Raw genomic sequence first — 26,951 nt, 5'->3', positions numbered from 1 at the left:
CGGCGGGTGAGCGGGAGCGCGATCGGCGGGGGGAAAAGGCGGGGGGGGGGGGGCAAGAAAATGGAGGGGGAAAAACCCGGGGGGAGGGGGGGGCACGGGAGAGAGGGGGGGGGGGGGTGTCCCCCTCACTCCGTGCCTCAGTTTCCCCAGGTTGGCGTTGCCTTTTTTCCCGGGTTTTTCCCCCCAAAAATGGGCGGGAGGGGGGATTTGGGGGGGGTCAAGAGGGTCCCGATCCCTAAATTTGGGGGGGGCCACAACATTAGGCCACGGGGTCGCCCGCCAGGCACCGAAATCGGCCGGACGGCCGATTTCGGTGCCTGGCGGGCGACCCCGTGGCCCAAATCATCCCAATTTACCCTTAATTTGGGGGGGGGACACGCTAAAATTTGGGGTGTCTCACCCCCCCCACACTCCTTTTTCCCCCCCCTCCATATTCCAGGACCCCTCCTAAACTCAAAGACAACGACTCTCCCCCCCCCATGGAGGACAAGCAAGAGCCCGCCGCCCCCCAACCGGCGGTGAGTGCTTGACCACCCCCCCGTCCCCCCTTTATATTTAACGACCCCCCCATATTTTTTTTTTGGGGGGGGGGAGGGATACGAGGTGCTGGGGAGGGGGGGGGGGCATCGCTTTGGCCGCCTGTGAAAGCGAGGAAGAGGAAGGTGAATTTCCCAGCGTTTTGGGGGGGGGGGGGACGGGCACACATACCCAAAATGGGGCATTTTTAGGAAGAAAAAAAAAAAAAAAAAATGTAGTTTTTTCGAATACTTTTTCACATTTTTTAAATTTTTTTTTGTTAATCCCCATGGAACAACCTTTCCCCCCCCCCCCCAGTGGCTTTTTATTTAAATAAAAAAAAAAAAACCACCACTTTGAATATAGTTCGGTCGCTAAAACCCCGCGTCCGTCCGAAGCGGTTAAAAGAATAATAATTAAAAAAAAAAAAAAAAAGAATTAAATAAAAAAAAAATATATATATATATAAAAAAAAAATAATTAAGTACTCGGGAGCCGAGCAGCTGCTTTGCCCAAAAATAGCAACAAGTTTTATAACTCCGGAAAATGTAGAACAAACAAACGAGGAACATTTTTAGCTGAGAAAGGCGGCGGCGGAGAAAACGAGGCGGGGGGGGGGACGGTGGGGGGGGGGGGACGGGGGAATAAATTTCTGCCCCGTCTGTTTTCCTGGAAGCCGTTTCTTCCAGAGCTTTGACCAACTTGGCCAACGGCCCGGCTAACGAACTCAGAGCTCGTTAAGTGCCTTAAGGGAGGGTTGGGGGGTGTGTGGGGGGGGGTGTGGGTGCTTCTGCTCTGCCTCAGTTTCCCCCTCGGCTCCTTCCCACCCACCCCCCCCCCCCCCTCCTTAACAGGCCCCCCCCCAGGATGGCTCCCAGGGGGAGAAGGCGGTGGGAGAAGGGGCGGCGGGCGGTGAGAAAGAGGAGGAGGAAGCCTTCCTCGTCAGCCTCTACAAGTTCATGAAGGACCGTCACACCCCCATCGAGAGGATCCCCCACCTCGGCTTCAAGCAGAGTACGCGTGTGTCCCCCCCTCTTCACCCCCCCGGGGCCTGGAGGAGCTGCTGGTGGCCACGGTGACCACCGCGGTGACCACCGTGTCCCCCGCCTCAGCCCCTCGGCATCTCCTCTTTATTTCCAGTTAATCTCTGGAAGATCTACAAAGCCGTGGAGAAGCTGGGAGCCTACGAGCTGGTAAGCGATGGCCACTGGGTCCCGGGATGGCCACTGGGTGCCACGATGGCCACCAAAGGCCGGGATGGCCAACTGGTGCCAGGACAGCCCCCAGGTGCCAGGATAGCCACTGGGATGGCCACCGGGTGCTGGGATAGCTCTCGGGTTGTGGGATGGCTACCGGGATGGCCACTGAGATGGCCAGTGGGTGCTGGGATGGCCAGTGGGTGCCTGGATGGCCACCAGGATGGCCCCCAGGTGCTAGGATGGCCACCAGGACAGCCCGCAGCTGCTGGGATGGCTAGCAGGTGCTGGGATGGCTAGCAGGTGCCAGGATGGCCACCGAGTGCTGGGATAGCCCCCAGGTGCCAGGATGGCTACCAGGATGGCCACTGGGTGCCAGCATGGCCACCGGGTGTGAGGATGGCTACCAGGTGCGGGGATGGCCACCAGGATGGCCCCCAGGACAGCCCCCAAGTGCCAGGATAGCCACGGGAATGGCCAACAGGCGCCAGAATGACCACCGGGATGGTGCTCAGGTGCCGGGATGGCCACTGGGTGCCGGGATGGCCACCGGGTCCGGGATGGCTACCAAGTGCTGGGATGGCCGCCAGGATGGCCACCAGGTTGGCCACCAGGACATCCCCCAGCTGCCAGGATTGCCACCAGGATGGCCAACGGGTGCCAGAATGACCACCAGGATGGCGCGCAGGTGCCAGGATGGCTACCAGGTACCAGGATGGCCACTGTGTGCCGGGAGGGGGCTAACCCATCCCACCCCCGCAGGTGACGGGGCGACGGCTGTGGAAGAACGTCTACGACGAGCTGGGGGGCAGCCCCGGCAGCACCAGCGCCGCCACCTGCACCCGGCGCCACTACGAGAGGTAGGGGTCGAGCCGGGGAGGAAGGCGGGGGGGGGGGGGTGGTGGTGGTGGTGTCCGTGCCTCAGTTTCCCCACCCGGCACCGCTTCTCGCTGTCCCCCCCCCTGCCCTCATCCCTCCCATCCCCACAGGCTGGTCCTCCCGTACGTGCGGCACCTCAAGGGGGAGGATGACAAGCCTCTGCCCCCCAGCAAGCCCCGCAAGCAGTACAAGGTCTCCAAGGGGGCCGAGACGGGCGAGAAGAGCAAGAGGGGCAAGAAGGAGAAGGGCAGGGAGCAGGTACGTGGCCCCCAAGGCTCCCCCCCCGCCTCCCCCCAGAGCCCAGCTGCTGCAGCTCTGGTTTGGGAGCCCCACGCCAGCCCCCCAAGTCTGTCCCTCGCCAGGGGGGACCCACTGAGGGGGCTGGGAAGAGCCAGGAGGGATGTGGTTGGGAAAAGAGGGGAGCGGAAGGGCTTGAGGGCAACCAAAGATGGGGAGGGGACTGGGGGGAGCTGGGACCCCAAAATGGGGGACACAGGGACCCTGGCACGGGGGACGCAGGGGATGCTGGTACCGGGATGTAGGGGACCTCGGCACTGGGGACGCTGGCACCAGGATGTGGGTGATAGCGGCATCGTAGGACATGGGGGACATCAGCATAGGGGCTGGGGGAGATACTGGGATGTGGGGGAACACGGCACCAGGGGACATCAGTGCAGGGGACACAGGGGACACTAGCACCAGGGGATGTGGGGGACACCAGCACCGGGATGTGAGGAACCCCAGTGTGGAGGACATCGGCACTAGGATGTGGGGGACCCCGTCACCAGGATGTGGGAGACCCTGGGACTGAGGGACACGGGGGACATCAGCATGGGGGACATGGGGGTACCTGACACAAGGATGCGGGGGACCCCAGCACTGGGGGACACGGGGCACATCAGTGCAGGGGACTTGGGGGACCCCAGCACCCACACCCCGACTCCCCTTTGCTCGTAGGTGCCTCCGGACAAGGCGAAGCCGGAGGCTGCAGCTGGCACAGAGGACACAAGGGACACCCCGGAGCGGGGCCGGGGGACAGAGGGATGTCCCAGCCCCACGGTGCCGACCCCCAGCCCCGCCGGGGGGTGTCCCAGCCCCTGCAGGACCCACACCGAAACCTACAAGCGCCTTTTCTCCAGCTTCTACTCCAAAGGCAACCACCCCATCATGTCCCCGCTGGCCAAGAAGAAGCTGCTGGCCCAGGTGAGCAAGGCCGAGTCCTTGCACTGCCACAAACGCCACTGCCCCGAGGGCCAGCGGTCAGCGAGCGACGCTGGCCCCCGCTCCAGCCCCGAGCCCCCCCGGCCGGCCACCGGCCCCAACCTGGATGAGGAGCGGAGCCCGGAGCCGACGGGAGCTCAGGATACGTCTCCGAGCGTGGGGAGCGAGGTGGGACCCGCAGCCAGCGGGAGGGACAGCCAGCCCTGCCCGCGGGCCGAGGAGGGGGGTCCGGCGGCCACCGTCTTCACCGGCTGCTTCCACGCCTACCGCCACGAGGTGCTGAAGCCCGTGGGCTGCCACCCCCTCTGGGGGTATTTCTCCAGCTTGAAGGATTTTTTGGAGCCGCCTTCCACCTTCCCAGGACGACCCGAGGAGCCGGAGCAGCCCCAAGACCTGCGGAGCAAAGGGGGGCAGTCGTGGAGCGGGGAGAGGCAGCGAGGGGACGCCTGTGCCACCATCAAAGCCTGCTGGGTGCCCCCCGGGGCTACCTTCGGCCCCACCGCGGCCAGGGGCAAGCGTGGCCGGGAGGAGGAGGAAGGGGCTTTCGGCCCCAGCGCCAAGTTACGTGCCATCTCTCCCTTCGTCAAGGAGGCCGATGGCAGGGACACGGGCGCCAGCTCGCCCCGTGGCCAGCAAGGGCTGGCCAAACCCAAGGCGGTGGTGGCCAGCCCTGGCTACGCCGCGTCGGTGCCGCAAGCCCCGGACGTTTACAAGGGAGCCATGCTGCATTTCCCGGCGAGCTTCGGCAACCCGCTGGAGCACCTCAAAACCCAGGGGGTGCCGGTGGCGCCCTCCCTCTCCGTAAACCCCTTCGTCATCCCTGCTTTCCCTAGCCCTTTGGTAGCCACCTCCACGCAGCCTTCCGACCTGTGCCGGCCGCTGGCGACCGGCCCCGGGCACTACCCGGCCTCCTACGGGAGCTCGTTGCGGCACCGGCTCTACCCGGGGGCGACGTGGCACCCCCAGCCCCCTTACGCCTCCCGGCACGTGCCGGCCTTCCACCGCCACGCCAAGCTGTAGCGCTTCCCTCTCGCTCCCTGCGGAGAAGGAGCCCGTTGGGATGCCGCGGTGGCCAAACCGGGCAACCAGGAGCCCGTCGGACTAGGAGAAGACAATGTGGACCGTGCCCTTTTTAACTCTGTTTGTATCCGACATCGTTACGCCGGTGACTTAACTACCAATATCATGAGGTTATATATATATATATTATATATATATAGATACACATAAAAAAAAAGGGAGCAAAATGACTTGTGGAGGTTTCTATTTTGCCGGTTGTTCCCGCAGGGAGGAGGCCGAGGCGGGCGATGGTTATTCCCACCCCGCCGTGCCCAGGATGCTCAGTGACTCCCTGGAGCAGAGCCCTGGAGCTGGCTCACACCGCGCGTTGCAATTTGGGTTTTTTTTTTTTAATTACGTTCCCTCCGTTTGAGGCTCCAGAGGGTTTTTTTTTTCCAGGGTTTCAGGGGTTTGGGACCGCAGCTCCTGGAGGCTCCGCATCCCCGAGTGCTGGAGCCGGGGGCAGAGGCAGCACCCGAAATAAAAACCGGTCCCGACCCGGCGGTGTTTGGGGTGTCCTTGATTTCTAGGGGTCGGGGCAGGATTTTGGGGGGATCCTCACCCTGAGCGGGGAGCCCCAGAGGTGTTTCGTGATACCACGTGGATGGGTTGGGACCTACCTGCGGGGCCGCCCCGATGCCGTGGGGAGGAAGGAGGTGCTTTTCTGCATCGATTTTTGGGGGGAATCGCAGCCGTTTCCAAGCGCAAACCAGCCCAGCGACATCTCCGGGTGTTTTTTGTGCCTCTGGGAGCTGCTGCCGATGATCCAAAGGCTTCGTGGGAGCCACAGGACTCGCTTTTCTTGTGCCGGCTGCTCCCCACAAGCGCCTCTGCTCGCTGCTGTCCTGGGCACCTCGTCACCAGCCAAAGAGGAAAGGGCAGGGGAAGGTGGCACTCGCTCGTCCCCAGAGAGGGTCACGGTTTCAGCTGGAGCTGGAGCAGTAAACCAGCTTGTAAGGAACATTCCCGCTGTATCCATGGGAAGGAAAAGCTTTGGGATAAGAACCGGAAAAGGAGAATTATCCCTGGTCGCTCCACGATGCTTAAAGCATTAGATTTGTCCAGAAGAGAAGCCTCACGGACCCAACCGCTCCGGGATCCTCCAGCCTGGACATCGGGAAGGTGTTACACACGCGGAGCGCCCCGGCTGTACCCCAAGAGCTTCGCTGCCAAAACGCACACCATTAAGCCCAGTTTGTGAGCGAGGACGTGGCCGTGGAGCTCGAGTCTTCCCATGAAGAGCTGCCTCCGCACCTGGGAGCAAGGAGGTGCCACATCCCCAGGGATGTCCCAGCCGTATTATTGGTACTGCAGCGGAGAAATTGGGATTTCAAACCTGGAAAAAAAAAAAAGAGCTGCTTAAAAACACCGCAGGTCGATGGCAGAGCCTCCTTTTTACCCGACACGCTTGTGTCAGGATGTGGATGCTGGAGTGGAGCCTCAGTTCATCCCTGTTTTCTGTTTTCCCATCACTGCCAGCGCGGGGAGAAGGGACCACGATTAGTGGCATCCCCTTGGCAAACCCCCTACTCCAGGGATAAGCTCAGCCTCGGGGCTCAGGGATATCCCACACCCACGGCATTCCCTGTGGGAAATGCTGCCTGGGCTGAACCGGGGTTGCCGGCAGAGTGAAAACTTGCCCCCTTTTTTTTTTTTTTTCCCCACAAAATCCCAGGGAAAAGGGAAAAAAGCCCAGGGCTTGGGGTGCTGGCAAAGCTCAGCATCCTTGATGCTACTCACCGTGGTGGTGGGGTGAAGTCTGGGGTGCAAGAGGAATGGTCCCTAAAAAGCTGGATGGCACCCGGAGCGGCATGTGTACGGCCCAAGAGGGGTGGGAAGGGACTCACGGCATCTTCCTCCTCTCACGATGAGCAAATCCAGCCATCAAAGGGCAAAATGGCTTTTTTCCTGCTGTTTTGGGGCTTCCTGGAACAAAGACCCTGCTTCTGCCGCGATGTGTCCTGTCCCGGCCAAACCCAGGATCTTCTCACGAGTCGGCAGAATGGGGAAGTGAGCGGAGATTTCGGAAACGTGCCTGCCCTCGGCAGGGAGCAGGGGGCCACCCCGGCACCGTGGGGCTCCATCCGCGCCCCCCTAAAGCAACTCAGCCCCTAAACGCTGCGTCACACCCTGCATCCCTGCGGGGAGGGGAGGACTCGGGGCTCAGCAGGGGATTGGAGACACTGAGTGTTGGGATTATCCCCAATAACCACAAAAAGACCCACCAAATCCCGGCCCTTAACAAGCTCCCGAAGCCAGTGACAGCCCCAGAGTGGGGGGGAAACACTTGTCCTGAACTCTGCCGAACCCCTCGAGGTGCCTCACCTCACCCTTTGGGCACCCATTCTGTGGCTCAGCCCTTTCTGCTGCTTCCCTCCGTTCAAGAACAAGCTGCCCAGGTCCCCGCCTGCCGATGCAAACACAACTATAAAGGTTAACCCAAGGCTCAGGGCAGATTAACGTTGAGCCTTTTTAAGCACGTATAAATACTCCGAATAGTAGCAGGAATCAGTTGAAACCTCTACCCAGAGGAGGGATGTGCCGGCTGATGGGATAGGCAGGAGAAGCTGCCCCCGTTGATGGATCCAGAACCCGCAGCACCAATCCTTCCCTTCCTGCACAAAGGTGCTTTGTCCCTCCACGACAAGAAAAATGAGCCCTGGACAAAAGCGCCCGAGGGCTGGGCTTGCCACCACAGCAGCTTTCGGAAGGGACACATGCAATGAAGTCAATAAAGAATCAAAAAAAAAAAAGGTTTTATTAAACAGCAACAAAACCAGAAAAACATCCCCCTAGTTTGGCCCCTGCCCAGGGGGCCGCTCCTCTCCCGCCCTGACCTCAGTCTTTCCCAAGTGCCCGATGGTATCCGAGGGGTCCCGGGGGTCCCCTACGGCTTCTGGTTGAGGGTGGGCCCCGCTGTGGCGATGATGGAGGAGTTGGCCAAACTGTTGCCCAGTGTGATCAGCGTGGTGCCAGCTCCCCCCGGCAGGATACCCTGGGGCAGCAAGTGTCTGTTGGCCAGAGCCTCCCTGGTGTGGATGATGGTGCTCCCGTCGTCCACCACGGAAGGAACCCTCCCCAAGGGCTCCACCGCCCCCAGAGCATGGCCGAGGGCCGCGGCGCTCTTAGCCAGGCTGACCTTCTCCCCGACGTGTCCCAGGGCTCCATCGCCCTTCACCGTGGCCAGCGTCGAGGTCAGGATGACGGTCTTGGAAGCCGTTTGCAGGACAGGTCCCACCTTGGAGTGTACCAGGCTGCCGGGAGGGCTGGGGGCACTGGCCAGGGAGGAGGTGGCAAAGGTGACAGCGCCAGTGGGAGAGCTGGCGGAGGAGGAGGAAGGCTGGATGGCCGGCAGTTTGAGGGGGACAGAGGTAGCCTCACCCATCACAGATTTGGTAAGCGCAGACAGCTTGGCGTCCGACATGACGTAGAGGGTCTTCATGGGGCTGGTGGTGGTCACTGCGGAGAAGGGGAGAGGGGGGTCAGTGGCTGTGGGGATGTGGTGGCCACCCTGGGCTGCAGCCCCCGGCCACGGCGGTGAAGTCACAGCCTTTCAGACTGAACAGAAAGACCTGGCCATGTCTGCTTTCCAGAGCCAGACCCCAAAACAAACCCCAGTGCTGCCACAGCTCGGGCAAGGAATACACAACAGCCAAATTGGGGCACCACCAGCACTGTTCCCCTCCTCTCGATGCCCACATCCCCCAAGGAAGCCCCTCTCTTCCTTCAATCTCTGAGCTTCTCCCCCAGAATGTCCCCCTTCTGCTGGGACAGGACATTGTGGCTCCATCGTGCCCCATCCGACCTGCCACAGCCCACACTGAGCTCACGCTGCTGTCTGCAACCCGGCTCAAGGCAAGCTCTTGCTCATCTCTGGCATCTCCAGCTCGGTCCCACCAACAGCACTGGGGGTGCTCAGACTTTCATCACGCTCCACCCCAGGAGAGAGCTAAAAGACTCAAGGCTTTGTGAAATGAAGCCCTCTGTGCTTGACAGCAATGGCAGAGGTTGTACCATGGTGGTTACCCCGTCCGGGTTGGCTCCTCAGCTGCATCGATGGTAGTCACAGCCCAGGGAGCATGAGGGGACAGAAACTTCACCGAAATCTGATCACTGGGTCTAGAAGTGCTCAAGGGATGGGAAAAAGCCCAGAGACCTACTGGTGATCCCTCAGGATCACACACAGAGGAGCGGAGAGCAGCAGGACCAGCTGTGATGGGTCACCAGGCACCCAGAACCACAAATCTCTGCTATAGTGACATCAAAGATGCGCCGTGGTGTCCCTTGCCCCCGCCAGCGGTGACAGCACGCCACGAACACCACCAGGTTCGTAGGACTCTCTGAAATTAAGTGGCTCAAGCCAGGAGGGCACAGAGCAAAGGCTGACGACCAACTGTCTAACCGGGATGGGACACCAACCCATCCTGGCATCCCGGATGGCAGGAGAACAGCAGGAACAGGCTACCCCAGCCACCCCTACACCAGCTGGGAAGCGGCACAGACACACCATGATGCTCTTAAGACACCAGCAACGACCGCTCCACGAAATAAAAAGAACTGGAAAAATTTCTGTGCTAACACCCCAGCAGCTTTCCTATAAACTGGTCCTTCCTGCCGGATGCAAAGCCAACCCCAACCTCCAGCAAAAGCAGGTAAAGTCCTCCCCAGATCATAGAATCATGGAATGGTTGGGGTTGGAAGGGACCTTAAAGCCCCCTCCAGTGCCACCCCCTGCCCTGGACAGGGACACCTCCCACCACACCAGCTTGCTCCAAGCCCCCTCCAACCTGGCCTTGAACCCCTCCAGGGATGGGGCAGCCACAGCTTCTCTGGGCAACCTGGGCCAGGCTCTCACCACCCTCACAGCAAAGAACTTCTTCCCCACATCTCAGCTCCATCTCCCCTCTTTCAGTGGCAAACCCTTCCCCCTCCTCCTAGGGCTCCCCTCCCTCATCCAGAGTCCCTCCCCAGCTTTCCTGGAGCCCCTTTAGGGACTGGAAGGGGCTCCAAGGTCTCCCCGGAGCCTTCTCTTCTCCAGGCTGAAGCCCCTCAACTCTCTCAGCCTGTCCTCCCAGCAGAGGGGCTCCAGCCCTCCCAGCATCTCCGGGGCCTCCTCCGGCCCCGCTCCAACAGCTCCGTGTCCTTCTGATGTTGGTGGCCCCAGAGCTGGAGGCAGAGGGGCAGAATCTCCCCCCCTCACCTTGCTGGCCACGCTGCTGGGGATGCAGCCCAGGGTGCAGGGGGGCTTTCCAGGCTGCCAGAGCACATTGATGGGTCACGTTGAGCTTCTCACCTACCAACACCCCCAAGTCCTTCTCCTCAGGGCTGCTCTCCAGCCATTTTCTACCCAGCTAACGGATAGATCTAACTCCATCCACAAATAACCAAAGGAACAAGAGAAAACACACAGAAGACGATATAAGCCCAGACTTAAGCACTTCCCCATTGAGTCCTGGGGGAGAAAAGCACTTTGAGGGGCTGCAGAGATCGTTAGCCGGGTTTAACTCCTGCAAGGAAAGCCAACTGGTAAAACATAGATGCTGCAGAGCTGCCTCCTTCACCCTTTGGGATAAACTGGCACAGCCCCATGGAATTTCAGCCACCAGATCTGCCCCGAGCGCTGGCGACCCGCTCGCCCTGCCGCTCGCTTGGAATTCGGCTAGACCGAGGAGAACGAAAACACCGGCTGGGCTGGCAGCGGGCTCTTCGGTACAGAAGCCTTTGAGGATGCAATGGACCACATCACCACTTTGTGCGGAATTTATTTCTTCCTAAATCTGACTAGTGGCTCTGGAGTATTTATTGAGGTGTGATCGGCCAGGTCTGCTCTCCCCAGGCAAGGTAAATAAATAGGCAGCAGGGAGAGAGCTTCGTGCTATGAGAGGGTGATGACGGGGGCCCTAGAAAAATCGCAGATAATCCCTTCTGCCTTTGAGCTCAAGTTTGAACACCCTGCTCTTCAAAAAAGGCCGCATCGAGCCAAAACTCCTTGTGCAAAGAAACCACGGGGGGACCTAACTTAAAAAATATAAAGCCATGGGCTCAAAAATAAGCAGGATTCGGGCAGGGAATTCCCCAAAACGACTCCGCACACGTCACCCGGCGGCATGGCTCCATCCCGGCCTCCGCTCCGGTCCCCGGGCCGGCTGCCCGCGCCCCACCACTGCCATGCGCCTCACCTAGGGGTGCTGCGGCCGTCAGGCGTGCGGCGGGGTCGGCGGGGGCCATCTCTGCGCCAGCCTGGGCTCTGCTGGGATCCATCTGAGACAGCAGCTTGCCAGGAGAGACGGCGCCGGTAGCCGGGGGGGCCAGGTTCCCAACAGCACCGTCTGGAGCCTGGAAGGGTTAAAGTAACGGAGAGCTACTGGAAAAGCCCCACTGCTGAGGATATACCACCTGCGGGGGGGGGGGGGGGGCTGTAAACATTCCTGGGGGGCTGCACGAGCCCTCACCTCAAAAATAAAAACACCAGAGGATGCCCTTTCCCTGCTTCTTCCAGCCTTGCCCTCGCTCTGACCAGTTATTACCAAGCTCAAGGAAAAAAATCTCTGCAGAGATCTGTATTTTAAAAGCACGATGGTGTCATTTGCGGCATCGACATCAGTGTTGGAGATTGGGCTGAGACCAGCACAAACTCATTGCTTATTTCTGGAGCAGAATGGGCTGGCTCCATCCCCATCTCTGGGTGTCAGGGAAATCAGTCCTGCTCTCGTTTCTCCTCTGCAGTAATAGCAACGCAACAGCCAGGAGCTCAAAAACAACTCCTGCGTCGAGCAGACACGCTTGTAAGAATGACCCGCTATTACCAGTGAAAGTCCACCAAAAACTGGGAGTACACACACTGTCCTCTGCATCAGAAGAGCTTCCTTCTTGCTTGAGGAAGGCGTACGAGACCCTCTGACAAGAACCAGCTGGTTACACAGCACCAGGGTCCAAAAATCATAGAATCATCTCGGTTGGAAGGGACCTTTCAGATCATGGAGTCCAACCATCAACCCAGCACTGCCCAAACCACCACTGACCCGTGTCCCTCAGCACCACGTCTGCCCGGCTTTTAAATACCTCCAGGGATGGTGACTCCACCACTGCCCTGGGCAGCCTCTTCCAGGGTTTGACAACCCTTTCCATGAAGGAATTTCCCCCAATATCCATCCTAAACCTCCCCTGGCACAACTTGAGGCCGTTTCCTCTTGTCCCATGGCCTGTTCCTTGGGAGAAGAGACCGACCCCCCCTGGCTACACCCTCCTTTCAGGGAGTTGGAGAGAGCAAGAAGGTCTCCCCTCAGCCTCCTTTTCTCCAGGCTGAACACCCCCAGCTCCCTCAGAAGTTCTCCAGACCCTTCTCCTTGTGCTCCAGACCCCTCACCAGCTCCAGTGCCCTTTTCTGGACATGCTCCAGCCCCTCCAGGTCTTTTTTTGTGATGAGGGGCCCAAAACTGGACACATCCCTCGAGGTGGGGCCTCATCAGTGCCCAGTAAAGGGGGACGGTCACTGCCCCAGTCCTGCTGGCCACAATGGTCCTGACACAGGCCAGGATGCTGTTGGCCGCCTTTTAATGTGCAAGACTGGAACAACTCAGGGTTTGGATTTGTATCCTAAGACAGATGGCAGCACGCCCTGGAGCGCTTTGGTGAAATACCTGGAAATTCTTCCATACCAGAGGTTCTTCAGATGCCTCTGGGTCCAATTCAGCTGCCTGAACTGTGTCCAGGTGGATCTGCAGAGAGCTCCTGCACTCTCCCTAGGAGCCCTCACAGCCCTGAGCTGACACAATCCAAGGTCCAAAGCAGCTTTTCCAGCTACAGCAGCACAGACCCACCTCTTCGGTCAGACTTCTCTGAGCCAACTTGCTCGCTTTCCACCACCACTGACAAGCACCGCTCGAGCTCACCTCTGAGCCCCCTCTACCTCATGCTCATGCAGGTCACAGCCTGCTTTTCACAGAATCACAGGATGATATGGAGTTGGAAGGGACCTCTGGAGATCACCCAGTCCAACCCCTCTGCCAAAGCAGGTCCTCTTAGAGCAGGTCCCACAGGAACGTGTCCAGGGGGGTCTGAATGTCTCCAGAGACGGAGACTCCACCACCTCTCTGGGCAGCCTCTTCCAGGGCTCTGCCACCCTCACAGCAAAGAAGTTCCTCCTCATGTTTAGATGGAACTTCTTATGCTCAAGTTTGTGGTCATTCCCTCTTGTCCTGTCACTGGGCACCACTGGAAAAAGACTGGCCCCATCCTCCTGACACCCACCCTTGAAGTATTTATAGGTGTTGATCCCCCCTCAGTCTGCTCTTCTCCAGACTAAAAAGTCCCAAGTCCCTCAGCCTTTCCTCATCAGAGAGATGCTCCAGGCCCCTCATCATCTTCATAGCCCTCTGCTGTACCCTCTCCAGCGGTTCCCTGTCCTTCTGGAACTGGGGAGCCCAGAACTGGTTCCAGTGCTCCAGGCGGGGCCTCCCCAGGGCAGAGCAGAGGGGGAGGATGACCTCCCTCCACCTGTTGGTCCCACTCTTCCTGATGCACCCCAGGATGCCCTTGGCCTTCTTGGCCACAAGGGCACATTGCTGGCCCATGGGCATCCTGTTCTCTACCAGGACTCCCAGGTCTTTTCCATGCCTCGTGCAGCAATTTAACAGTGCTTCGTTAGCTAGAAGTAATATTTCTGCTCCTGGGAGTGGAAAAGGTCAGATTTTAGGTGAAGAAAGGTGTTTACTGCTGCTCACAGACGGCTCTGGGCAGCGGCAAGGGCTGGAGTAAGAGTTCTCCTCGTGTCACCTAAGGGAGACCCTTGCCCAAAGCTCAAACTACGACCCCTCAAGCTTGTAGCTCCACTCATTGCAGTGTAAATCTTCACCAAGCAGGAAACAAGAGTGTGATCCAGCATCACTCCACACTTTGTGGAGCTACTATCAGGATAGAACCACACTGCAGGGGGGAACCCCCACAAAAAGCAACGCTCAAACCACTGTGGAGCAGTTTCTTGAAAAGAGAAGCTGAAGCTTCCTCGTATTTTCACTTTAAAGCCACCCAAACGCTCACGCTTCTCCTTACTCTGCTACTCAGAAAGCATTAGCACTAAACTCCCCAGGGAGATTCCTCAGCCTTCTGCCTCCCGTTTAATGCCCACGGGAGGAAGGAAAAGAGTTTACCCACTCAAACTGCATCTCAGCCTCTCCAGGCATGGCCACAGCCCCCAGGGTTTCCAAATCCCAGCGCACAGCTGATGTGTGGGCTTCAGGCTTCCTGCGCAGGCACAGCCTAGCCGTCAGCTGGAATTTCAAACCCCACAGCGGCTTCGAGCGCTGCTGAAAACACAAGAGTTTTAAGCCCTTCGGAGTTATCCTCTCCCCTCCCTCCCCCCCCCCCCCCAAAGTCTTTTGGAAATTTGCTGTTTTACAGGAAGCCCTGCGGGGTGACGTAATCCTTGTGTGCTAAAGGTACACACGCGCTGATGTCAAGGGCTATAATTAGCTACAAAAACACACAGCTCATTCCATTTCCTGTAAAAGCCAGCTTTCAGTTTGCTTTTGAAGCAACCCTCGCCGCCGGCCACACAATTAAGCCCTACCTTGAACACACAAGCTCAGCATTGTAGGGAAAAGTCAGAGCGGAGGATCCAATATCCAGTTCCAAGTGCCCTAAAACATTAACCCGTACGTGAACCCGTTAACCCTGGAGCCTGTCCCCAGTTTCATTACTCGGCGGAGTTTCTGTTTTGCTGGATATTTAGGGTTTCTTAAAGGTAAGGAAAGCACAGCAGTTCTGATGGCTGATTAAACAGCTTTTGAAGAGAAAAAAAAAAACCACAGAAAAGTTAAGGGAGGAAGGATGCGGATGCTCCCAAATCCGAGCTGTAACCAGCAGGACTCTTGCGTGGAAACTCCCGGCAACGGTGGATGCGATGTCAGCTCTAAAGCAGCCCAGAAGAAATTAAGGATTTATGGCTGCCGCTGTTAATACATACCCAACCTCCATCCAAAGGCTTCACCCTTAGGATAATGCCTCCCTAAATATATGTCAGAGCTTCAACCAACCTCAAACGGCCTCTGCAGGCAGCAGCAAGGAATAAAAGAGCTCTTGGTGTCTCCAGGATGCTGCCCACAACTTGAGCCACCCCAGCACCAGAGACTAAAACTAAGGAGCTTCATCTACAAAGGGAAGACTGCTCTGCCTCTCCTACCCCAGCTGACCTGCCCGGGACCTGCATTAGTGCCAACAAAAGTAGGAAAATCACATGCAAGAGGGAAAAAAAAAAAAACCCCAAACAAACCAACTCTGCCGATCTGGAGCGATCTTGGCATCCTCAGCCTTCGGTGCCAGTTTGTTCATCCCCGTTGGGAGCTGGAGCTCGGTCCCCACTGGACGCTCCACACTCATCCCACTGCCCAAACTGCGGCATTTATCACTTTGGGAGCTTGTAGACTTGTTCTCTGAACTACTTTCTCCCTGCAAACGCCTGCCTCAAATCCCTGCAGCGATCTGTTGGACAGTGAGTTACAGCCCTCAGTACACACCCAGGGAACCAACAGCCCTTTCCCTCAGTCCCATGGGGCCGATCACAGCCCTCGGCTGCCTCTTTTCTCCTACACCCCCACGTCCAGGAAAGCACCCACAGGAGAGACCCCGACGATGCACAGCGCCGGAGCTGGGACCACAGGGAAGCCACCTGAGCTTGGGTCAATCTTGCTGGTGGCACGTCACAGCCACCGCCAGCCAATCCTCCTGCGCAGGGAGATCCAACCTTTCTGTCCTCACATCGACGGATCCATCTCAAAATTGACAGTGGTTTAAGACGGAGCCCAGAGATACACCCAAAGTAAATTCACCCCTTTTGCTGCCACCAGGATTTGGGGTTGCGAGGTCCACGTTACAAGACGTTCACAAAAAACCAACCCTCTTCAACTTGAGATCTTGTGCTTTCAACTCAACCGCACCAAGACCTAACCTAGGAAGCAGGAAGGCAGCCAGGACCCTTGAGACAGTACCTGGCATGTGTTGAGAGTCCAAATAATAAGAGGTTTTCCTGCTGTCAGTGCTCCAGCTCCAAAAGGAGACCTGTATCGAACAGATACAACCTCGGAGCACACACTTGGCCCTTCATAAACTGGTTTCGACACCACGGCAGTGAGAGAGAGCAGGAGCTGGGGAGCTGCAGGAGGAAATCCAACGGTGTCCCCAATACCCACAGGGTTCAGCCTCACATCAGGGAATCTAACAGTGAGAAGCAGCATTTTCAAGAAAAATACGGCTCCAGACAGCACAGCCAACCCACTCTCCTGCCTGAACAGGCAGGGGACAGACACTCTACGAGCAGCTTTCCTCCTCCCACCAAAACCACTCACTATTAAGAAAGCCTGGAGCCTCAGTACCAACTTCCACGCTGATGTGAGCTTTCGAAGCCCAGCTGGAGATTCCCTCCGTGCGTGACATCGAGCACAATCGTCCCCACCACTAACAGACACGAAGATGAACCAGGTCCTCTTCACCACCGCCTTGCAAGGCCCCTTTCTGCGTGGCCTCAGCAAAGCTCATCACACCCAAAAGATGCGACCAAGAACACGCTTCCCATGACAGCTCTACCTGGCCTTGACTACAACCATCAGGAGAAGCTCAGAAGCGCAGCAGCAGAGACTTTCTCTACGGAGAAGATGCCCAAAATTTACCTGAGGTGCCTGGGTCTGCATGGGCTGCTCCTCAAGCTGGGGCTGGCCCGTCCCCATGGCGGCCTGGCTAAGCGTGGTCACTCGGCTGGGCTGCCCACGCAGTGTCACAGTGATGGTCGTTGGGGCCTTCAAGCCTGGAAAACATGCATGCGAGATGTCCCTGTGACATGGGGACTGCAGAGGCCACATGCACCCACATCAGAAGCCTCTTCCCATCAGAGGAAGCTGCTCAGAATTTGCTAGAACATGCAGCTGGCCATAGCTACGGCTCAAAGGCAAAATAAGCTTTGGAAACACTGCTCTGGGGGTGATGGGGTGCTCCAGACACTTGTCCCCCTTCTCCCTCACCTGCTGCTTGGTTGGAGATCTGAGCCAAGCCGGGGAGACTGCTGGCCAGCTTCGCCAGCCCCCCGTTTGTCAGCAGCTGGTGGATGGCCGTGGGCTTCCCGCTCGCCGAGGCTCCCAGAGACAAAGAGGTGGCAACTGGGATGGTGCGGACAATTGTGCCGGTGCCCGTGGTTATGGCACTCAGGTTCTGGATAGGGCCAGGTGTCTTCACAGCTGAGGTCTGGAAGGAGAAGCAGAAGCACTGAGTACCGGGAAGGAAAGAGGATGCCGGGATGGCACGGCCTCTCCTTTCTGCAGAAGTTAAGAGTTTCCACGCTTCGTTCTGGTGGCCATAAACAGGTCTAAAGGCAAGTGAATTTGTCCCTTCCAGCCTGCACATACTCATTTCAACTTGAACGTGTGACTGGGAGAAACTGTGGCTCTACTTCTAATGAAGCCACCCGTTCTGAAAGAGGTGGCCTCAAAGGGCAAGGACGGGGAGCTTGCCTGAGAGTTCACCAGCATGCGTTTTTCCGGAATCATAGAATGGTTTGGGTTGGAAGGGACCTTAAAGACCATCTTGTTCCACCCCCCCGCCCTGGGCAGGGACACCTCCCACCACACCAGGTTGCTCCAAGCCCCCTCCAACCTGGCCTTGAACCCCTCCAGGGATGGGGCAGCCACAGCTTCTCGGGGCAACCTGGGCCAGGCTCTCACCACCCTCACAGCAAAGAACTTCTTCCCCACATCTCAGCTCCATCTCCCCTCTTTCAGTGGCAAACCCTTCCCCCCTCCTCCTAGGGCTCCCCTCCCTCATCAAGAGTCCCTCCCCAGCTTTCCTGGAGCCCCCCCTTTAGGGACTGGAAGGGACTCCAAGGTCTCCCCGGAGCCTTCTCTTCTCCAGGCTGAACCCCCCCAACTCTCTCAGCCTGTCCTCACAGCAGAGGGGCTCCAGCCTTCCCAGCATCTTCGTGGCCTCCGCTGGCCCTGCTCCAACACCTCCATGTCCTTCAGTGAAGAACAAGAAGGATCACTGATCCCTGCCCTGTCCATTCTCCAACTCCTTCTCAGCATTTTTTAAATGGCCACCAAGAAACAGCTTCCCACTTCCTAGACCTCTTGCCACTCACGGGAGCCCTTAGCCCCCAGCACATTGCCAAGGCTTGAATGCAGCTGCATTTCACACCCAGCACCCCTCATCTCTTCTCATCCTGGACCAAACAAGGCCTATCTAGGTTCCCTCTGACTCCTACCGCTTTATCCTCCACACAGCTGCATCCCAGAGAGGGATCTCTGATGCCATGTACCTGCACAGGCTGCCCTGCAGCAGCCACACTGGCAGGAAGGGGTGATGACTTTGTCCCGATGTCCTGCAGGCTGAAGCTCAGCCCTTGCAAGAGGCTGCTGGCAGATGCTGCTCCTGAAACATAAGAATATAAGAATAAAGAAATCAGGCTTGGAGAATTCACCAGCGTGAAATTCCAGGTCTGTCACGTGGCAAGTGTCTGCAAAACTGTCCTTTAAAGAGCAGTGTCCCAAGCAGCCTGCCCTGAGCTCGGCTGGGATCCTCCCAGTCAGCCCAACACATTTCATTGCTGCAGCTACAAACAAGGTCAGCTGTGAAACCCCGGAGGCAAGAGGAGGTCGCATTTGGTATCTCCAGGCATCATTACATACAAGTGACACAATTAACAGGTCACCAACTGCGCCTTCAGCCTCGCTTTATAGCGTCCCACTGGATCTCTGCAGGCTCTGCAATAACAAAGCACTGCAAACACTGGCTCGGCCAAACCCAGAGCAACCAGGAATGCAAGAAAGAGGATCACAGAATAATGGAATGGTTTGGGTTGAAGGGACCTTTACAGGCCACCCAGTGCCACCCCCTGCCCTAGGCAGGGACACCTCCCACCACACCAGCTTGCTCCAAGCCCCCTCCAACCTGCCCTTGAACCCCTCCAGGGATGGGGCAGCCACAGCTTCTCTGGGCAACCTGGGCCAGGCTCTCACCACCCTCACAGCAAAGAACTTCTTCCCCACATCTCAGCTCCATCTCCCCTCTTTCAGTGGCAAACCCTTCCCCCTTGTCCCATGGCTCCCCTCCCTCATCCAGAGTCCCTCCCCAGCTTTCCTGGAGCCCCTTTAGGGACTGGAAGGGGCTCCAAGGTCTCCCCGGAGCCTTCTCTTCTCCAGGCTGAACCCCCCCAACTCTCTCAGCCTGTCCTCCCAGCAGAGGGGCTCCAGCCCTCCCAGCATCTCCGGGGCCTCCTCTGGCCCCGCTCCAACAGCTCCGTGTCCTTCTGATGTTGGTGGCCCCAGAGCTGGAGGCAGTACTTGGGGATGGATTTCCCCAGAGCAGAGCAGAGGGGCAGAATCGCCCCCCTTGCCCTGCTGGCCACGCTGCTGGGGATGCAGCCCAGGGTGCGGGTGGCTTTCTGGGCTACAAGTGCATATCACCAGCTCATGTTGAGCTTCTCATCCAAATCCACCAAGTGATTTTGAACCTGGTTTACCTTTATACGTTCACGAGAGAGACATGGAGAGAGGCGGGTACCTTGGAGGGCACTGGCTGGCTGGGCCTGCATGCAATGAGCGCTGCTGGCCACCAGCCTGCTCTGCAGGGCATGGAAGGCGCTGGGCGTCGTGCTGCTGGGGATCACGGCAGATGGAACGGGACTCGGGGAGGAAGTTTCTGCTGCCGAACTCAGCCTACAAAGCAAGCAGAAGAGAAAGACTCCAATTAGTGAGAAACTACACAGGGGCAAGGCGAGACGGCTTTGACAGTGAGAGGTCAGTGGCCTAATGCAACCCAGCGGGACAACTGGAAGCCTAAGGCAGGGAGTTGAGGAGCTACAAAAACCCAAAGCAAGAGACGTTTCCCTGTGCCCACTGTGGCAGGTAGAAAGAGGAGGAGAAATCTGTGGTTTTCCACATTGGAAGTGAGCTTGTTATCACGTGTGCACCCACCCAGGTGCTGCTAGGGCTGTGTCACCCCACAGAAAAGCAATCTACCTCACAGAGAAACATTTCATCTTTAAAACCCATTTTGAGAGCAGCTCTTCTTCCTCTCCCTTCCCAGACCAGTCAGAGTCGGGCTCTCCAAAGCCTGGTTTCAATTAAAAGGGAGAACAGCGATGTGAGATGTCAACGTCAGGTTCATCCCCCAACAGAAATCTCTACGGCCAATTAATCAACTTCATGAACCAATATTGAGGCTTCTTTCCCCCATCTTTGGAAAAAAAAAAAATGCTTGACTTCTAGAGGGAGAGAAGGGAAGGATTAAAGACAACACTGAATTTCTGGCAAAGACACCACAGTCATTCTAAAGACAGAGATAAGCAAACCTGGATTTGGGAAACTATATAGAAATATGGCCCAAGAGCCACAATACTTTCTACTTCTGCCCATTTCTGCCATTCTCAGCGCCTTGGCTGTTGGTTGACAAATAGTTTTCAGGAGCTTAAGAGTCTCCTGCACTTCAGAAAATCCCAGTCATAGCAAGGTACCAGAAAGCTCCCCATGCAGAAATGACCCCGTTGCCGTGCTTATAAAAAAAAATAGACCCACAGCTTATAAAAAACGAAGCTGCACTCACTTGGGGGTTGTGAGCAGTCCCGACAGCTCCTTTGCACCCGACACAGACTGCCCGACAGCCATGGGGACCGGCTTTCCAGTGACAACTGTGGAAGAAAGAGAAGAAACCTCATTTTCTCTCCTCCGGGAGGCTTTAGGGGCTTCCCCTCTCTCACAGAACTACCCGCAGACGCAGCGCTGCAGGCCACGGGCTCGTCCTGCTCGCAAAGTATCTTCTCCAGGAAACCTCCGCCGCAGCCCAGAAACGTTCCAGCCACCACGCTACGGGAGATGGGGAGTAGCAAACAGAGCAGAGTTGTGAATTAAAACCGGGAAACTGCCGTTGTGGAAGCGTTACCATCGACGGGACTGAAGGAATCAGCTTAAAAAAAAAAAAAAAAAAAAAAAAAAAATCTATAAACAGTGAAATCTCAAGCCCTTGCCACCGAATGCAAGTCTCTCCTACATGTTATCTCCACTAATCCCCTCCTCCTAGTCCACCTCGACCCATTCGTTCGGATCTTGGCTGGTCGCTAGTGATCGATTTTGTAAGTATTCTTTAAAAGACACTTTACAAAATACACAGGGATGCGACGAGTCACAAGATTTGTTTATTGCGGCGTTTTAGGGGGATACAAGTGCTTTTGTCCTGCGCGTTCCTCCTGCGCCCCCCACGGTAAGAGGGAAACCCCGGTTTGGTTCATGTTTACTTCTTGCAATTCATTTCCTTTCTGTGAAAAGAAGTAAAGTTTGGAAAATTAAAAAAAAAAATAAAGATTCCGGAAACCAGAGATTTTCAAAGCTGCCAGAAGATGAACTAGAACCTTAAAAAAGGGATGTGTGTTTATTAGTTCATTTTCACAGTTCAAAACAAGAGTTAAATTAACCGAGAGGTGCTTCCAAAGGAGCAGAATTATTTCTCAGCTTTGAAAAGCTCTGATTTCCCATCAGGATGGAGACGCTGAGCTTTCAGTCCTGCACTGCATCGAGCTAAGGCTACTAACGAGTGGCTGCTTTACGTATCTGGGGCTGTGCACTCCGACATGAGGAGGTGACAAGGGACAAGGCAACGTCCTTCAGGTACAAAGGTGACAGCAGCCAAAGCTTCTGGCCTCCTGCAAAGGCTGAAGGGGAAGAAGATGGAGCACATCACCTCTTCTTGGCCTGCAGGGACCTCTGCAGGGCTCGTCGCGGTGGGTTTTCCCAGCAGCAGAGGAGCTGGAGTTGATTTATCCGTGTATCAAGCGCGTATTGAGCCAGACTTCAGGCCCAAAAGGGGCTCAGCAGAGTGGGACACTCGGCTGAATCACCAAGTCTGAACTTCCAGAGGGATGAACGTCGCTGTCCTCCTTAAAGCAGGAGCATGTTCCAGGTGAGAGCTTCACACAGGAGTCAGGCGGCAGAACCGGAGACACGCACAACCTTCTTGGAGCAAGGGGTCCGCCAGGACCGGCTCCTGCTTCCAGCTGGATGCCGAGGAGGAGGAAGGTGTAAAATCAGCCTGGCAGCTCCCCAGGCTGCAGCCGAGCGTTTCGCTGGAGCGTGCGATCCCAAACTGCTACAGAAAACAGAGGCTCCTGCCAAGCTCCTACGTGCTGTCAGCCCCCACGCTTCCCCGGCTCTCCCCTCACTCACACCTTGAACCTCCATCTGTTTTCTGCAGCTAACTCCTCCAAAATTTTTTTGTTTGTTTGTTTGTTTTTTTAATTTAAAAATCACCGATCCCTCCCCTCCCCACGCCGTGCCCCAGAGGAGCGGGTCTGGGCGCAGCCAGGACCTCGCTTTCTGGTTAAAAAGCGGCTCCCCAATCGCAACTCACTTTCTGCCTGGGTGGTGAGGGGTGCTCCGTTCCCCACGCCAGCAGCATCTCCGTGAGAGACAATGGTCACCTTGATTTTGGCTCGTTTGGAGGATTTGCTGCACTGGGTCGGGCTGGGGGTCTGATGCCTCTTCAGCTGCGTACGCACATCATCTTTCTCAGCCCCTTCCGAGTGCTCTGAGGAGACTGGAACTAGGGGACACAGAAGTAGCTTTTTTGAACACTGACGGCCGATCCCTCGAGGTCGGCGCTGCTCCGAGGTGCGGAGAAGGGACACATGCCCATGCACACTTCCACAGCTCCCTCCATGCTAGCCTTGCCCGTCTCCCATGCACCAGGAACCCACGCTCCTCCTTTTCACCACCTACGCTGACGTCCACGTGCCCTAAGCTGCCGTCACAGGGCAGGAATTAGCTTAAACCACTCGCAGGCTAAGGCAGGACAGCATATAAAGCCTCTGAAGCAAGGAAAAATGGATGCCTACAGCGATATCACATGTCCACGCTTTTCGTTTCAAAGCGCGGCATCATCAGTCCCGGCATGGGGCCCCTCCAACATCCCAAATTTCCAGGTGAGGGGATGAGGGCGCAGAGATTTGCAGAGCTGGTGCAGGCACGCTGCCAGCGCTGGGATCAGAGCTCCTCCGACACACCAGCAAAGGTACTTGCATGCCTGTGGTTTGGCACGTCCCTTCCAGTGCTCCTAACCGGCCCTCCAGGAGCTGGGCTGGAGTGTATGGGTTTCTTAGAGGCATCGAGCGAAGCAGCTGTGAGCGTAAAAGGTGTTGCAGCAAAGCCAAGCCCCCGCACACCCCACGCTGCTTGGTTCTAGGGGAGAAAAACCCCACGAGCTGTGACTTCTCTTCCACACCAACGGCCGGTTTTGCTGCCATGTCCTCGACCCATCACATCTGTTTCATCCTGCCTAGAGCAGGGCAGGATTTTCGGGGCCAGGGTTACCCAAAAAAGCACAGACAAGCGCCTCCGGGAACAAAACACGGTCATGAGCTGCCACATCGTGCCCATCCGCTCTCCGTGTGTCTCCCACCGCTGGTGTATGATTATCTGGTCCCAGCCCAAAATGCTGGTGGAGTGGGTTGGAACAAGGGTGCAGATCTGCCTCCTGCTGCGGTGTTTGCAGCCTGGCAGTGCTCGGAAACGCAGCTGCCACTACGCCCGAGTGCTGCCGTGACCTGTGGCCGGGGGGGAAAGGTCTTCGCTCAAGCTACAGAGAGCCCTCTCCATCGAGAGCTTCTGCTGAGCCAGCTCACTCCCTCCTTACTGGTCCTGGGCACCTCAGTCATGTATTCAACAGCCTAGAGGCCAAGATGTACATATCTTTTTACTTCTATATGGATATATTATATAAAATCGATATCTATATAGACAAGCGTGTGTGTATATACACATATATATATTTATCTGCTTCCTGCATACCACCTACACACCTCTGAACCCCGGGTGCAGGACAAGACCAGACCGCAGCCAAACCCTAAATGCAGGCAACTCAAAGCTTTTCAGGGCTGCTCTGGTCCCCAAGCCAAGTGACAAGCTCGCTCTGCTGCTATCGATGGCCGGACTTGTGGCCCAAGCATGTTAACGCGTGACACTCGTGCAAGGCTCTCGTGCCTCCCACCCACCTGCAAACATGCATCGTCCAAATCACCATCTGGAGAGACCTCATCAGGCGTGCACGGACTGCAGGCACCAAAGCCTCCCCCCGGGAAAAGTGCCACCAGCCAAGCAGGACAGTGAAACGGCTCATGCAGCAGCGTTAGGTGCCCCTCAAAGCATCAGTGAGCAGTGACCCAACGTCCCTCCGTGTCCCCACTGCCGCAAAGGGCTGGCTGCGTGTTTGGAAAGAGCACCCCGCACCCAAAAACCCAGTGAATGTTCCCAAAACACAGACTCCAGCTTCCTACCTCACAGTTCAGGCAGCCGAGCCAACACGGTAAGGAGCCCAGAGATCTTAAATCGGCTTTTGATCTGATCAAAAGGCAGCCCAGGCTAGTCCCAGCCTCTGCACATCTCCCCACCAGCGGGAGAACATACACTGTGGCTTCTCCTCCCAGCAGATGCTGGGTGGGAGGACTTGGGATAAGCGCAGGGCTCCATGTGCGCTCCCAGGCTAACCTCATCGCCCAGGGAAGAGCACAAAACAAGGCTCCAGGGAGAGCGAAACCATTAAACAAGGCTCAAGGGAGAAAGAAACCTTTAAAACAACCAGCTCAGGCCAATACTTGCCTCAGGAGTTTGTTACCAAGGTTGTGTATGGGCGGTTTGGACTATATCTTGTGTTTGTTCAGGGCAAGCAAAGAGCCTGTATCTTAGGAGTCTCTACACAGCAAGTCAAAACACCAGCAGCTTCTCTGCATCCAGCACTTGCCTCATTGAGTTAAAAGCACCGACATTCAGGGTGTTGCAGAGAAACAGTTCTCACCCACATCAACGCTCTCAGCACCCTGTGGTCAGCTGAGCAGAGAAGTGACACTGGCAGCTCACGTGATGACACCGCAGCCCCCAAAAAGCCTTAGATTTCAACCTCTTGTCCTCTCCTAACCCCAGATCCACACCCCAGATCCACACTGCCACTCGAGATGTCAAACCGCGTCTTTAGATACGCTGTGGATTTTGTCCCTTGCTCTCTAACCCTCAGAGCACCTCTCTGCGTGCTCCAGCACCCAACACCAGAGACCACAGGCCTAAAGACGTCTCACGTCCGCGTGTCTCTTGGTCCAGACAGCATCCTTCTCCCCCCACATCACTGTCTTCCCAAAGCCACCCCTCTCCCTGACCTCTCTGCTCTTCTCCGACTCTCTCTGCCCACAAAATGCTGCTCCACGTGTCTACATCTGCCCCTTCCAAGTCCCTCGGCAACCCCTCGTTTCTGCTCCCGCCGACACAGAGCTGCTCCACGTGTTTGAGACCCTCCACCAACACAGGCAGTCTCTCAGGGTCAGGATGTCCACATCCCCCTCTCAGCCCCGGCACAGGAAAGGGTTAAAACTCACAATCACAAAAAGTCACTGCATCATTCACAGAGTTTCAGTCCGTCAGAGCAAACCCGCTGCCTCGAAGAGCGGTATTTACCTCCCGGGGCAGGGAAAGAGCTCAGGAGAAGTTAATGCTCTCAGCTTGCACGTGGGCCACTTGCTTTAGCTTCAAATATAGCAATAAGAAAGCCAAAAAGCAGGGGGACAAGGGGACACGTTGGGCCACAACCCCAAACCAATGCAAGGGAAGAGGAAGATGGTGAGAGAAGGCAGCAGAGACAGAGAGGAGGAGGGAGACAGAGAGAGGGACAGCGAGAAGTGAGGAGATACTCACCAAAGAGACATGAAGAGGTGCCAGGAGGAAGAGCTTTCCTCACCAGCATGTTTTGTTTCAGAAAAGCAGCAAACTGAGCTGAAATGAATCAGAGAGAATTACAGTATCACAGCCCGGCTCTGGAGGGGGGACAAGGAACTCCAGGGACACCACGGCGACCCACAGAGACCTCAGAGCAGGCGGGCAGTGAGCTTCGGATGTAGCTCATCCAGCCACGGGGCACAACAGAGACACAGCAGCAGCATAGCAGATCTGAGACGAGAAGGGGGATCATCCCAGCCTTCACCAAGCACACACCCCAACAGAACAAGCCCTCTCCAGCCCCACAGTCACGGGGAAAAGGTCCGGTGCCCAGGGAAGGAGAGCAGGCTTGGCTGCAAGAGGCATGGCTAGCTCGAGCGAGAAGCTGGGAGCCATCAGCCAGCACATCCCTGACCAGCTACAGCCACAGAAACACAGGCCAGAAGCCACGCTCCCGACAAAACAAGGTGTCCACGACACACACCACTCCACCGACCCTCCTCCTGCCTCCCGCGTGCTATCTAGAGACTTCCTCAACTACAGCAAGAAAGGAATAGGTTTCTCCAGTCTGTGGTCTGAGAAATTAAGGGAGATCCAAGCTCAAACTTCCCCCTGGAGCCCACCCTGCGTTAGAGAAAGACTTTCGAGGACATGGAGGGTCACACTGTTTCAGGAGACAACAAGCCTGTCTAGGTCTGTCTTGAGCCAAGAAATAAGGAGAAAACAGAAGATGAAGGACTATTCCCCAGGCGCCGCCGATATTTGCCAGAAGGGATCATCATCAACAAAGCCATTACCTACATCCACAGCGCTCACAACTGGGCTGAAGCTGCAGCATCTTAAGTTTCTTCATGAGCATCCAACAGGACAGAAAAAGAACAAATCCCACAGCTCAAGCTGTTTGCTTATTCAGAGCAGGTTTTCCACAGCCATCTGAGGCAAGATGACTCTGTAATCACCCAAGTCCCACTGTTTCAGTCACAATTCAACAGCCTCAATCATCTCCTGAGCACCTTCAGTCTCCCTCCCAAGCAGCCTTCGAGGATATAAGACACCACTCAAGGGGCTCACACTTGAAAAAGAATTAGAGCGGTGATTTGTTCAGCCAGACAAGCGAAAATCCTTCCCACTTTCAACAGCAGCAAGGCTCCACAAGCTGCGAAAACACCTTTTCCAACCTAATTTCAACCCTCCACCAGGCTGCTGACTTGAGATGACAGCGATGGGGGCCCGAGCTGTAGAGAAAGCTGCCACGGGGAGCTTGGAATTCAAGACAGGTCTCAGAAAACAAAAACCCTAAGCGCATCAGGACAGATAAAGAGTAAAAATCCAGATGGGAAGAGGGTGGGAAAGC

The 26,951-nt window shown here is 56.6% G+C and overlaps 2 protein-coding genes across 2 annotated transcripts in view; one reads left to right on the top strand and one right to left on the bottom strand.

Annotated features, from left to right (window-relative positions):
- The first annotated feature begins 458 nt into the window (after positions 1-458).
- Positions 459-4,832, top strand: ARID5A (AT-rich interaction domain 5A). Its single transcript, XM_074164274.1, has 6 exons — positions 459-515; positions 1,371-1,530; positions 1,657-1,709; positions 2,475-2,572; positions 2,702-2,849; positions 3,549-4,832. Exons 1-6 carry the CDS (start codon positions 480-482, stop codon positions 4,830-4,832), a joined length of 1,779 nt encoding a protein of 592 aa, XP_074020375.1. The 5' UTR covers positions 459-479.
- A 2,926-nt stretch (positions 4,833-7,758) lies between these two features.
- The window catches only part of KANSL3 (KAT8 regulatory NSL complex subunit 3), a 33,575-nt gene continuing 14,382 nt past the window's right edge, over positions 7,759-26,951 (bottom strand). Inside the window, exons 14-22 of the mRNA XM_074164149.1 lie at positions 25,577-25,654; positions 22,251-22,442; positions 20,454-20,538; positions 19,413-19,567; positions 18,169-18,281; positions 16,883-17,102; positions 16,535-16,668; positions 11,051-11,207; positions 7,759-8,330 (exon numbers count right to left, since the gene is read on the bottom strand). Of these exons, the coding sequence (XP_074020250.1) occupies positions 7,759-8,330; positions 11,051-11,207; positions 16,535-16,668; positions 16,883-17,102; positions 18,169-18,281; positions 19,413-19,567; positions 20,454-20,538; positions 22,251-22,442; positions 25,577-25,654 (1,706 nt within the window). The remainder of the gene's footprint in view (positions 8,331-11,050; positions 11,208-16,534; positions 16,669-16,882; positions 17,103-18,168; positions 18,282-19,412; positions 19,568-20,453; positions 20,539-22,250; positions 22,443-25,576; positions 25,655-26,951) is intronic.

Source organism: Numenius arquata, chromosome 26 (genome assembly GCF_964106895.1).
Source record: "Numenius arquata chromosome 26, bNumArq3.hap1.1, whole genome shotgun sequence".
In the NCBI taxonomy this organism is placed as follows: Eukaryota; Metazoa; Chordata; class Aves; order Charadriiformes; family Scolopacidae; genus Numenius; species Numenius arquata.
Note: the sequence above shows the minus strand (reverse complement) of the source record. Positions and strands in the feature narration are given on the sequence as shown.

Bases quoted from the DNA above. Each gene is read 5' to 3' on its own strand.
- ARID5A (XM_074164274.1), top strand. From the start codon at position 480: ATGGAGGACAAGCAAGAGCCCGCCGCCCCCCAACCG. The intron at 1,531-1,656 runs GTACGCGTGTGT...CTTTATTTCCAG, and splicing joins CCACCTCGGCTTCAAGCAGA to TTAATCTCTGGAAGATCTAC. The intron at 2,850-3,548 runs GTACGTGGCCCC...CTTTGCTCGTAG, and splicing joins AGGAGAAGGGCAGGGAGCAG to GTGCCTCCGGACAAGGCGAA.